The 12,767-nt window shown below is 29.3% G+C and overlaps 1 protein-coding gene across 1 annotated transcript; it reads right to left on the minus strand.

The window, feature by feature from the left end:
• Positions 1-533: 533 nt before the first annotated feature.
• On the minus strand, positions 534-11,374 carry LOC139899311 (ent-copalyl diphosphate synthase 1). The gene is made up of 15 exons (XM_071882136.1): positions 11,275-11,374; positions 10,326-10,388; positions 9,763-9,851; positions 9,346-9,646; positions 9,024-9,207; positions 6,351-6,565; positions 6,106-6,226; positions 5,333-5,445; positions 5,030-5,256; positions 3,677-3,792; positions 2,387-2,485; positions 2,043-2,294; positions 1,575-1,689; positions 843-1,028; positions 534-758 (listed from the first exon to the last, which is right to left on the minus strand). The coding sequence occupies exons 1-15, from the start codon at positions 11,372-11,374 to the stop codon at positions 534-536; spliced, it is 2,406 nt and encodes an 801-aa protein (XP_071738237.1).
• Between the last annotated feature and the right edge of the window lie 1,393 nt (positions 11,375-12,767).

Genomic DNA, 12,767 nt, shown 5'->3' on the forward strand with positions numbered 1-12,767 from the left:
CTAGATTAAAAGATTGCGATTAAACGAAATACCACAAATATCACTAAATCGTATTTCTTTAACTACATCTTTTTAAGAGAATTAAATTGGAACAAAAGGAGTAGATGAAAATAATGAGTTAAACTCATTTATGTAGACATGTAATATAAAAGAATACTCCGTAAATAAAAGGGAAAGAAAAACCCTCAAAACCATAACTTAACTAAAAATACCTTGTGATAATGATATTTCTTAAAATACATATTTTTTATATTTGAATTATTAATTTGAAACGGAGATAGTATTAATAATACAAGAAGATCAAGAAGGTTTAACAGCGTCGGTCCTTGAAAATAACCTCACTAATTTATGATCGTATTTACTAATTAAGATGTAATAAAGAATTTCTCAGAGATAAACACTCAATTTGCAACTAATTCTTATTACTTTTGTTAATATATCATGGGACAAGTTAATGTTATCTGGTTCATATCAATTTAAAGCTCATACTTACTTCTTTTGGATAATATGTATCATGGGACACATTAATGTTTTCAAATTACAGCTTCAAACAATACATTAAAGATATGAAAGTTAATCATCTCTGGATCACAATAGGCCTTATAGTATAATGTTTTTATGACAGTTAGGAACGTGTCTTTCAAATGACGTTTAAGATCATTTGGCGATTCACTCAGCACAAGCTGTGCCAATTCTTGCATTTTCGAGTCTATTGTCGCCTTTGTAGTCTCATCGTCACAACGTGTGGTGCAATTCTCCTAACAATGTAACATTTGTTATATATTGAGAGAAATAAAATCATAGAATTGAGAATGAGCAGAAATATGTATACATGTGTTTACCTTAGAATGATTAAATTGAGATAGTTCGTGACAAATGCTATTAGCGACGGACGCAAGGTGTCGGTATTGAGGATGATTTGAGAAATCCTTGGATTCCCATTTGCCAGCGATCATATTTATCGTTTGTACTAAAAGTTCCGCGGTCGTGTCTACTCCATCTTGCAATTTTGTCAACCACATCTCCCACTATTTTGATCGAGAAGACGAAAAAATTGACAATTGATTTACGTACGTTATTTAGGGGTGTTTGGCTTTGCGTTTTCAATATGATTATTTGATTATCATGTTTTGAAATCTTAAGTAATTAATCATGTTTGATAAGTTAAACTTTAAATCAATTAATAGCGATTTGAGAGACTCAAAACGTGATAATAAAAACCAAGTAACCACATACCGCAACAAAACGTGGTCATCTAATTTTTTTTCCTGCATATTTCCCTCTATTTACATATTAATTTTTCAAATAATCAAATTTTCCAAATACCTAAGACATCAAGTATCAGATTATTACGTTATTAAACTGCATAATCAAATCCAAAATCATTAATGTATAATACATTTTGCTACAGCTAATTGTCTGATTTTAATTATCTAAAATGCATAATCAATTTTCAAAACGCAAATTAAAACACCCCTTTTACGACAACATATAGCGCGTTGAAGAAAACACAATTAAGATGGTTTGTACATACACTGCGAAAAAGAAAATCATATAAGAGATATTGAGCTTACAACACAGTGGATTTCGGGATAGATGTCTCTCCCATGCGTCATGATCGCGTATGATGCAAGCTCGTGTAAGGTACCCTTGAGTGCAACCAGCACCCTGTGTGATGGTTTTCCGTTTCTGTGTAACGAAACACAATTAAGATGGTTTGTATAGTGAAAAAGTTGACAGATAAGTCGCCCTTACTTCAAGTCTACATAACCGTGCATGAGATTTTCACCTCATACGGTTTCTCGCTCTATTCTTTCTATGATGGATATAGCGACGAAAGTTGTCGTTGCTAAACTAGGAAATCTAGTTCTAAACTAATGTATTACAAAAAAGAAGTTGTGATATTTACATTCCAACAGAAAATGCACTAACAAGTTGTATTCTACAACCTGTTAATGCATATTGGTGGTGATCGAGTTTGTCAAAAATGAAAGTGCATTTATCATTAGCCATTACATACTGTAACAAGGGAAGAAACGTACTCCGATTGACGAAGGGATGCGGATGTATTTCTGAACTCATCAACAAAATCTCTTCTATCCTCTTTTGTGAGATTCGGGGAACGAAACAATGAGAAGATCGTGTTGACTAATGTGGTAGTTTTAGCCCACGCGATTCGCTCCTTTGACTTTTCAGGCTCGAAAATGCTAGCAGCAGCCAGGTAGTACGAGACCAAAAGGGACGTCGTTGTATTATTCGTTGCGAACTGTTCGATACTCAAATCCGCATACCATCTGCATTTATATATATACCAAACAAATACATTAGGTTCTATTTGATTGTTTAAATTAGCATTTATCTGAATAAAGTTAACAATTAATTTTACTTCTGCATAGATTTCCATTCAAGCAAATGCATGGCTTGACAATTATTATAGTCCAATTTTGCCATTTCAAGATACGTATTATTGCTCACCTTTGACATCCTGCATTTTTTATTTAACAGATCAAATCAAATAAATAATTATATTACATGAGCGAAGCTAATTAATTAAACTAGATTATAAAGCAAGTTATAAAAAGTTGTAATTCAACCAATCAAAATTGATTCTAAATTTCTATGTCCAATTAAAATAAGCACTTTGACAGGAACAGAGTGTACTAGTGTTAATGCTACTAAATTAATCATGATTTGTTATTTAGCACCATGATTATTGAACTTTTGACAAAATATACATATTTTTTTTTACATATTCAGAACTATTACAAACTTAAAAGATAACCATGAACTCCATGCAGGGAACATAACAAAAGTATGCAGGGAACGTTACAGAACAAAATCAAGTGTTGCATGTGAAAGTGACTAAAGGAACAAAAAAGATAAATGAACCGGATAAGTTCATCTTTACAGAACAAAATAAGTTCATCTTTTTATATAAATTTTACATGGTTAGTAAGTCAGACTATTGTTTTATTAACAAATTTATCTGAGAAAGACGAAAATATGTTCGAGCATGATGTCACTAAGTTTAATGCGTATTGATATTATTTTATTATAGACAATATTAGCTTATACATCACTGATTACGCATTATGTGAAACTTGATTAGTGGTATATTATTAAACCATAAAATGATCCGTGAAATCACGAGTTTGTTTAAACGAAATAATTTAATAACATGTTTTAGGTATTAAGTGAATGTAAATGCTGAAGTCATTTATTTTAATAACTAGTTTGACTAAGAAACTTGTCGTTATTTTTATAAATATATAGAGACATGTATTTTCGCGTACATATGTAACGTAATTAATTTCGTAAAAAAGATCCATATTTGAATATTAATAATATAATAATTATAATTATTATATTAAAAGTAAATAATAATAATAAAGTTCGCTCAAAGTTGAGTATTTATTTTTAATAATAATAATAATTATTAGTAATAATAAATGCCTTTAATTTTTTTTAGAAAATTAAAATTACAATTTATGAGAAATTATTATTTCCTTTTATAAAGTATTTTCTATTTTTTTAATTGAATTAATATATAATTATTACATCATCATTATAAAAATTAAAGAATAATTACCTTAATAATGACATCATCATTTTAAAGCTTTATATGACTATATAGATTTTAGTGGTGCACAAATCATTTCTTTTTAAACAATAATACCTGTATAAAGTTTTCCCGATCCAAACGTCATTTTCACCCCCATATTGCTCCAAGTAATACCGTGTCTCGAGTCTAGGCAAGCTCGCGTACCATGGCACATCTAGAGCGTATCCAACCTGTTTTATTATTCGTTATTCAAAATAACGTCATCAGTTTCATAAAAAGGATGTCGCAAAAAGCCTTTTGCGATGGTAATTTTTATTGTAAAATAATCATTCTTAAAGTTGTAACGAGCAGGATGGTACCCGCGCGTTGTCACAGAAAATGATTTCGTTCAATAACTTAAATGCAATTCAATAATTTATAATTAAAATAAGCAAATATTATATATATATATATATATATATATATATATATATATATATATATATATATATATATATATATATATATACTCTAAAAAAGTTTAAAGAAGGAAGTAAAAAAATTATTTTTAAATTTACTACATAATAAAAAGTTTTATAAAGTTAAAAATATAATTTATATATTTTCTACTAGTCACATTTGACTACCTTTTTGTCAAACTTTATATTTACTTTTTGGTCAATTAAATAACTTAAGATAAGCAATGTTTTCAATTTTGAATATTTCAATTCGTGATATGAAATAAACAAGTTTTAGGTTACCCGTGCGTTGCGGCGGCACATTTTCTTATATATATATATATATATATATATATATATATATATATATATATATATATGTATGTATGTATGTGTGTATGTATGTATATATATATATATATGTATGTATATACAGCACAGCATGTCCAGTAGTAAAGCACTCAGGCGTCGTTGGAGTTATTAAGTAAATTGAAAAGCATTTTTATTTATCTAATTAAAAAAGAGAAAGGGTTGAACGTGGGTTTGAAGTTTTATTATATATATATATATATATATATATATATATATATATATATATATATATATATATATGTATGTATATACAGCACAGCATGTCCAGTAGTAAAGCACTCAGGCGTCGTTGGAGTTATTAAGTAAATTGAAAAGCATTTTTATTTATCTAATTAAAAAAAGAAAGGGTTGAACGTGGGTTTGAAGTTTTATTGTCCAATGAAATTGCTCAATATTGTTTTAGTGTTCATAAATTTCAAATTGAATATATGTAGTAATAAGAAAGGTTCTTTAGAAATGTTGTTAACATAGATAAACAATGCTTTTGTGGCTTGTAATATAATACAAGCATAGAAACAAACACAAAGCAATAATTAAGGTAGGTGATAATATTTAAAAAAAGATATTAATAGTTGATTTTCACAGCAGCATGGCGTCTATGCAGTTACTGTTCAAATACCATTCACAAATAGCATATAAGGGTAATGTACTATCGTACCTCGCCAGGTAAATCCTTGATGATGATCCATTTATCAAGTAGCTCGTTCTTAGATTGTTTTTCCTTTAAAAAACCATACGAGTATTTTCTGGCATCGTCTAGAATTTTCTCACCGGGAAAGAGCATTTGTGACGCCCTATACAAATTGAACATTCCGGTGACGGCTTGTGTTGATTGCCCAACAAAGCACACAAATTTACCATCTTTCTCGAATTGCCGAAACACAACTGTCACGAAAAAACCGTCGTTATATTATATGTGTTTCTAAAGGCTTCATCACATTAATAAAACCTGAAAATCAACCTGGAGAAATATCATAACCATGCATTCTCAAAAGCCTAAATGCCATCGCGGTATCATCAATATCTTGTACATTAGTGTTTCTTGCCCAACAAATCCCATCCTTTGTCCAATACCTGAGATTTGTTGATAAATGGTTTAGTACCAGCAATTACTTCATCCATTCTTTCATGGTGATAGGAGCTTTAATATCCTCACAAGAAGTGTCATATTCAAACTTTACTAACATCATATATTGGGGTGGCTAGAAAAGGTGTCGGGATCAGGTTGTCAGTGAGTTTACAGTACTGTAAACCCATAATTATTGGCGGGTTTGCCGGTTATTAAGGGTATCCGCTAGTCATGGGCACCGGAAAAAATGTTAACACGTTGATGGGTAGACGGACCCCGACGAGTAAAAATAATAATGATGAGTATGGGTCGCGAATTGAATAATCCTTGTTCGTCGCCTGATATTTCCATCATTAGAAATGGTTATGGGATAGCCCGGATAGACCGTATATACCAGAGTTAAAAATTACTCTCTTTTTTAGGATTGCGTGAACAGGCAAATTAAAACCTTATCAGTTTTTCTTTTAATACCCTATAGACTATTTATTACCTAAGCATATACATTCTTCATATTGTATTTCTGTCGGGTTCCTTTGTTTAGTTTAGGTTCGTTATGTTGTTTTTTTGCTGTTGTGCTTTTATGTTGTATTTGTTACGTTAAAATAACTTTCTTAAATTTTATATATTTCTTTATTTTTTCCAAAAAAAAATGTGTATATCTGTACCTGTGGATATACTCTACACAATCCTTGATCTCCGAGTCGAAATAACGAGAAATTCCAAGTCGTTGAAGGCGATCAACGACCCAAATATGTTCGAAAAGATCCACAGGGTAGACGTTCGGAACTAAAACATGCATGATCATGAAAAAGAGTTAGAAAAAAGTCCATATTTGGTTAGAGGCAATGCTTTTAAAGAAATAAAAACAAAAAATGTCCCAAAATATAAACCACCATGACAATTAACATACCTCCACCGTTGAATTTGGTAACCATATTTGAAAGATATTGAAAACACTTTTCATCTTTTGTTTGCATAAGTGCGTAAGCAGTAGATGATGGAGAAAATAGAAGTGATCCATCTTTGCACTGCAACTTTATAAGTTTCTCCCAATCCAAATCTGGCATTCCTTCCAAGCTATGAAGTAAAGTTGTGGGCACTTTGTGCATTATGTTCTTCGGTATCCTTTTTGTCCCAAAAAAAATTTGTTATTTTAATTACTTGTGCATGTCATTACACACAAGTATGACTACAAATTTCACACTTATAGCATGCATGATTTGGCCAGATTTCCAATTATTGTTTGGATTTATTTATATACGGACTCCGTGAACTCCATTATAATTGTCATATTTTAACTTTTAAAAGACCTTTTTGTTAAGTATTTTTGTTTTTGGATGTGTTTAGTTTTAAATGTGTTTTTACCGTATAATTTTTATTTTTATTAGCTATTACATATATAAAACTGATTAAAAAGTCAAAGCTAAAAAATTTTTAAAAGTCAACGATTCATCGCAACCGGTCAAACCGATATTAAAACTGGACCGGTTACCGGTGTGATTTCTATTGGTTAATCAGGCTGAATTTAATTTGTGTATTCGACCAGAGATGTCTGGTTTTTTGATAAGTAAATGAGAGTAAATAATAAAGATTACAGGAGTAATTTAAATGTGTTTTGTAATGTAGTGTTACCTTTTTAAACTATAAATAATTTAAATTTGGTTAACTTATCAATCGAGTTACACACTACTTTTTAATTCATGTACATCTAATTATCTATTTTAATTTTAACTATACTTACAATAATAATATAAGTTCAACTCTCTAGATTAATCTAGGGGCATAACTATAAGTTTATGAGACAAAAGTGTACATAGATAAAAAGTAGTGTGTGAAGATCAACTTTCTTAACAAAACTATTTAGCATCTTCTCATTACTATATTATCGAAAAGACAAAACCCTATAGCACTATTCATCAATAGTAACCAGGGGTATTTTTATCATTTCACTTTTTTTTCTCCAACGATAAAAGATGCAACTTTCGTAAAAGAAATAACCCTTCAATGTTACCAAAAGATGTCGAAAAAAATTATTTTTTACAAAAAAATCAACTACTTTTTTTTTTCAACGATAAAAGAGGCAACTTTCATAAAAAGAACAACCCTTCAATGCTAGCAAAAGATGTCGAAACATTCTTTTTTACAAAATAGATTAACTAACTTAAAAAAAAATAAAAAAGTAACGCTAAAAGAAACAACTTTCACAAAAAGAACAACCATTCAATGTTAGATGTCGAAAAAAAATACTTTTTTACAAAATAGATCAAGACTTTTTTAAACTCGCATTCAAAATGGAGCCCCGGCGCGAAGCGAGGGTTCCACAACTATTACTATACTATCTAAAAGATAAAACCCTGTAGCACTATTCATCAATAGTAATCAGGGGTATTTTCGTCATTTCACCTTTTTTCAACGATAAAAGAAGCAATTTTCGTAAAAGAACCAACCCTTCAATGTTATCAAAAGATGTCGAAAAAAATTCTTTTTTACAAAAAATTCTACTACCTTTTTTTTCCCCTCAACGATAAAAGAGGCAACTTTCATAAAAGGAACAACCCTTCAATGCTAGCGAAAGATGTCGAAAAACATTCTTTTTTACAAAATAGATCAACTAACTTAAAAAAAAAAAACAGGAGCGCTAAAAGAAGCAACTTTCACAAAAGGAACAACCCTTCAATGTTAGATGTCGAAAATTTTTTTTTTACAAAATAGATCAAGACTTTTTTTTAACTCGCATTCAAAACGTAGCCCCCGGCGCGAAGCGAGGGCTCCACAACTAGTTTTAATCATTTAACAAAACTATTTATTATCCATCCTATGAAGATATGGATTGATTAAAATTGTTTGCAAAAAAAAAAATAAATAAATAAAAAATACTGACTTTAAAAAAGTTGTCCTTTTCAACTTTTATTTTATTTTGTTTTTTGTTTTTTTGTTCTAAAATACGAATGAGATGGGTATTAAAATTGTTTCGTACATCTTTTATTTTTTCATCAAATATTATATGTTATATAATATAATATAATATAATATAATATAATATAATATATTTTAAATAAATAAATAAAAATTGAAAAAAAATTCTAAGTTAAAGGATGACTAAGTAATCAAGTCTATTTACTTGTCATTCAGTTAAAACTGAACCACGGTCCACGGGACCAAACTCTGACAGTTGAAAGTTAAAACCGTTTTTCAAACATTGCTAAATTATATCGTTTCTATATGCATCTTATCTTTTTATATAAAAATACTCAATTCAATTCCTTAATTCCTGTTATACCAATATATAACGTACTTTAACACATGTATAAGCATGAACTAATTACCATACTTTAAGTTAGCATTTATAAATTGTGAGCTTTAATAGTATGGAGTAGTTGTTTAGTGATTGCTAGGATCTCTTAATGTTTTCGTTTTTTTTTTTTTTTCGTCAAGAAAAAATTTAATAGTTGTAGTATGGTATGCGTTGCAATTATGCCAAAAGATTTGAACGTGCTTTTTAGAAATCCAATTACACACCCCAACTTGCTACTGTTAAGTCAATGATCCTTTCATAAAATTGAACAAGTTATAAGGTGCTTACTTCGCGAGTTTTAGGTTTCGTCTCACATATATTTCTTTCAAGGCTGGAGTGTCGTCACTGACTTCGATATCTAATTTCCTGGCAATTTCAATGAGAGATGGGAACGCTACTTCAAAACCAACCGGCATATGTTCCGGATCCTCATCATCAAGCTTGCTTACGTTTTCATTCAGAAATTTCAAACCTGTAATTAGGTCACTAATTAGTCAAGAATTATAATTTAGTGACTAACAAAAACGATAAATGTATCATAAGTAATCTTAAATAAATGAAATAGGTGTGGATTTGTCATCCAAGTAACAAACATTTACCCAAGGGCTACCTTTTTGGCATTTATTTGGATGAACATTCCAAGAAGTTAGCGCAATAACACACGCTAACGTGTTAATAATCCTATCGTGAGCCTCAAATATTAAATGGTCGCCCCAAGACCCGTCAGGTAGTTGATTGTTAACAATCCACTCTAAACTTGACGGAAACTGTGGACGACCATTAACATCTGGTACAAGTGCAACCCAAGCCGTATCATAAGCCGATGCGTTTATTTTTCCATCATCCATCGAATCCAACATGGTTTTAATAGTCTCCACGAACCCCTTAATTTCATCACTAGGATACAAAATCTATTTACCACAAATAAAGAAGATTAATTTATGTTAGTAGAAGAAAAATGTCAATTTAGTGCATAGCTTTAAGTAGTACTGTATTCTAGTACTAGTACATATATTTATTGTAGTACCTTATTTGTATCAACGTGATCCTCCTCCTTTTCATTGTGCCAGTTAATAAACGGCAAACTATCTTTTTGAATTAGATGTTTAAGGTACTCTGCACCAAACACCCCATGACTCCACGAGAGTTATTTTATTAGTTACATAACAAAATAATTGTTAATTTGAAATTGGAAATATGATTATTATAATACTAATATACGTGTTTTATGTACACGGTAGTATTGAATAATAAAAGGAAATGACTAATGATATATAGTAGCTAAATTAATTAAGTTTGGATCACAAAACAATCAATGGATAAATCAATAACTCTTAAGTCTAACAAATTGAGCAAATTGAAGTAACCCATCAACTCTGAAATACGTTGAGGGTTCAAGCCTTGAGGTGGCACTATGTAATTTTTTCGAATGATTGTGTTATTATCGTGTATTTGTCTTTTCAAAAAATAAAACAATAAATAAATAAATACGGTTTCTTGTTCAAGCTACCAAAGAGACGAGTATTTTTAATCACATGTATATGGCGTGACCGTATTATTTATTTACAGTAGGATTTAATCAATGAATACCTTGGGTTCCAGGTCTTGATACAGCTTTGCACTGGAAATTAATGCTTTTAAGAACAATATTTCCTGTAACAACAATAATAATAATAATAAAATAATAATAATAATAATAATAATAATAATAATAATAATAATAATAATAATAATAATAATAATAATAATAATAATAATAATAATAATAATAATAATAATAATTAATAATAATTAATAATAATAATAATAATAATAATAATAAATAATAATAATAATAATAATAATAATAATAATAATAATAATAATAATAATAATAATAATAATTAAATATTATTAGTTATGTGATTAAATATTGCTGTAAATACTGTTAAAAAATACTCCGTACTGTTGTACGTAAATAACATCAATATTGTTCAATTACATTATTTTAAAAACACAATAATAATGTTGAGAAGCCACAATGAGTAGTATAACTATTATAATGCAACACGAGTGCTTGAACTCAAAGCAGAAAAGAATAAAGTTGCTAGCATGATCATATATTTACTCATTCAAATTAACAATGGAATCCAACGCATGAGCACAGAAAAATCTTTATTAAAAAGGTTAATCTGAATTTGTCCATATCTACTTGTTAATTTCTTCGATATTGCAAAATTTATCTACTCATTTATATATCTGTATCTAAATCTTTACAGAAACGAAGACGATGGCTTATACCAATCGAAAAGAGTCAAATAACAAGACAAACTTACGGTTTCAAACAACATTAATTAATTTATACATTGTATATATATGTGTGATCATATGTAGACCTCGATTAGTAATAATTAATAAAATTTATACATTCCATATACATACATTATGAAGTATCAATTGAAAGATATTAATTTGTAAAATGGATACATGATTCATTAAGAAATAAAAAAGGTAACAGTAACAATTAATAACATGCAAAAAGGTTTATGTACATATATACCGGTGGAGGGAAGAAAGAGAGGAGGAAGGCGGGAAGAAGTGGCCGCCGGACACGACCGGAGGTGGAAGGCGGTGGTCGGAGAGAAAATCTTTGTCTTCATAGTACTTGATTTAAACGGTTTTTTGGACTTTTTCACTCAAGCTTATGCACTACAGAATGTGAGTGTCAACAACACCAATTTATAAGCTCCATGAATTATTTCTTTCTTAATTAATATTAACTAGTTTATAACCCGCGCATTCGCGGCTAATTTTTCATACAAAATTCTAAAAATATATTATTAATAAGTTATTGTCACCATACAAAAAATATACTAGTACAATTTAAAAAACATGATTATCATATTGTAATTTTAGTTTTACAGTTGCACTTCTTACTTTATACTTATCTTTTTGTCTTACATTCATATACAACAACAACAACAACAACAAAACTTAATAGCACATGTGTGGTGTATGGAGGGGGTGAAATGTAAACAATCATTCCCCTAACTTTGAATAAATAGAAGTCATTTCTCCACCAAGAGTGATACATTTATATGTTAGGGTATAAAAGAACTTTATCTTATTACTTTTATATATTTATGAATTTATGGATGAAAGTATATAATAAATTGATACATCTCAAAATGGATACTAGACAATAAATTAGAGACGGCCTATATTGATAAGAATATTATGTTATATATTGAAAATTGAAAATATGTGATATCTCTTTTTTTTCAATACTCCATATATGATATCTGTGTATGGATATAATAGTCCAATAAACTTGACTAGGGTAGGGAGAAGAAGCCAGATATAAATTCCCAAGAGATGCTTAAAACTGACTACATGGAATCATTGTTGCTACCTCGCACATTGACAGTTATAATTTGAATTTGAATATTGTTATAGTTATTGTTATATACTTATAAATCTATAACTTTTGTAGTTTGAGCGTATAGAAAGTTAAAAGTGCAACTTAATAATTTTTAAACGTGTGCATATACATATACATTGATTATGATTATGATTTGAAGTTATATAAATGACACTAGGAAAAATTCTAGAGATATAATATAGGCCCCTATAGCCAAATGTCACACCCCCAAAATAGGGCCTAGGGTATTTGTGACTAATTATATCAAATCACAGTTGTATATACGAGAACGACTCTATATGAGACGTTTTGAATAAAACATTTATTAATAAAACAGCGAAAGCATTAAAAGTTTTACATCAAATTTAAACTGAAATAATAATAATAGTCTTAATGCAAAGTAAATGTAATGAAATGAAGACTCCATGTAGCAGCATTCAATTCATCAGGTAGCAATCATGGCAATCATCTTATTCGTCACCTGAGACAAAACATGCTTAAAGTGTCAACCAAAAAGGTTGGTGAGTTCATTAGTTTATCAAAATCAATCATTTCCGTTATAATAATAGGCCACAAGATTTCAGTTTCATAAATATCCGTACACTAGCAAGTGTATAAAAGCATTCTATAAG

Source organism: Rutidosis leptorrhynchoides, chromosome 3 (genome assembly GCF_046630445.1).
Source record: "Rutidosis leptorrhynchoides isolate AG116_Rl617_1_P2 chromosome 3, CSIRO_AGI_Rlap_v1, whole genome shotgun sequence".
Taxonomy (NCBI): domain Eukaryota; kingdom Viridiplantae; phylum Streptophyta; class Magnoliopsida; order Asterales; family Asteraceae; genus Rutidosis; species Rutidosis leptorrhynchoides.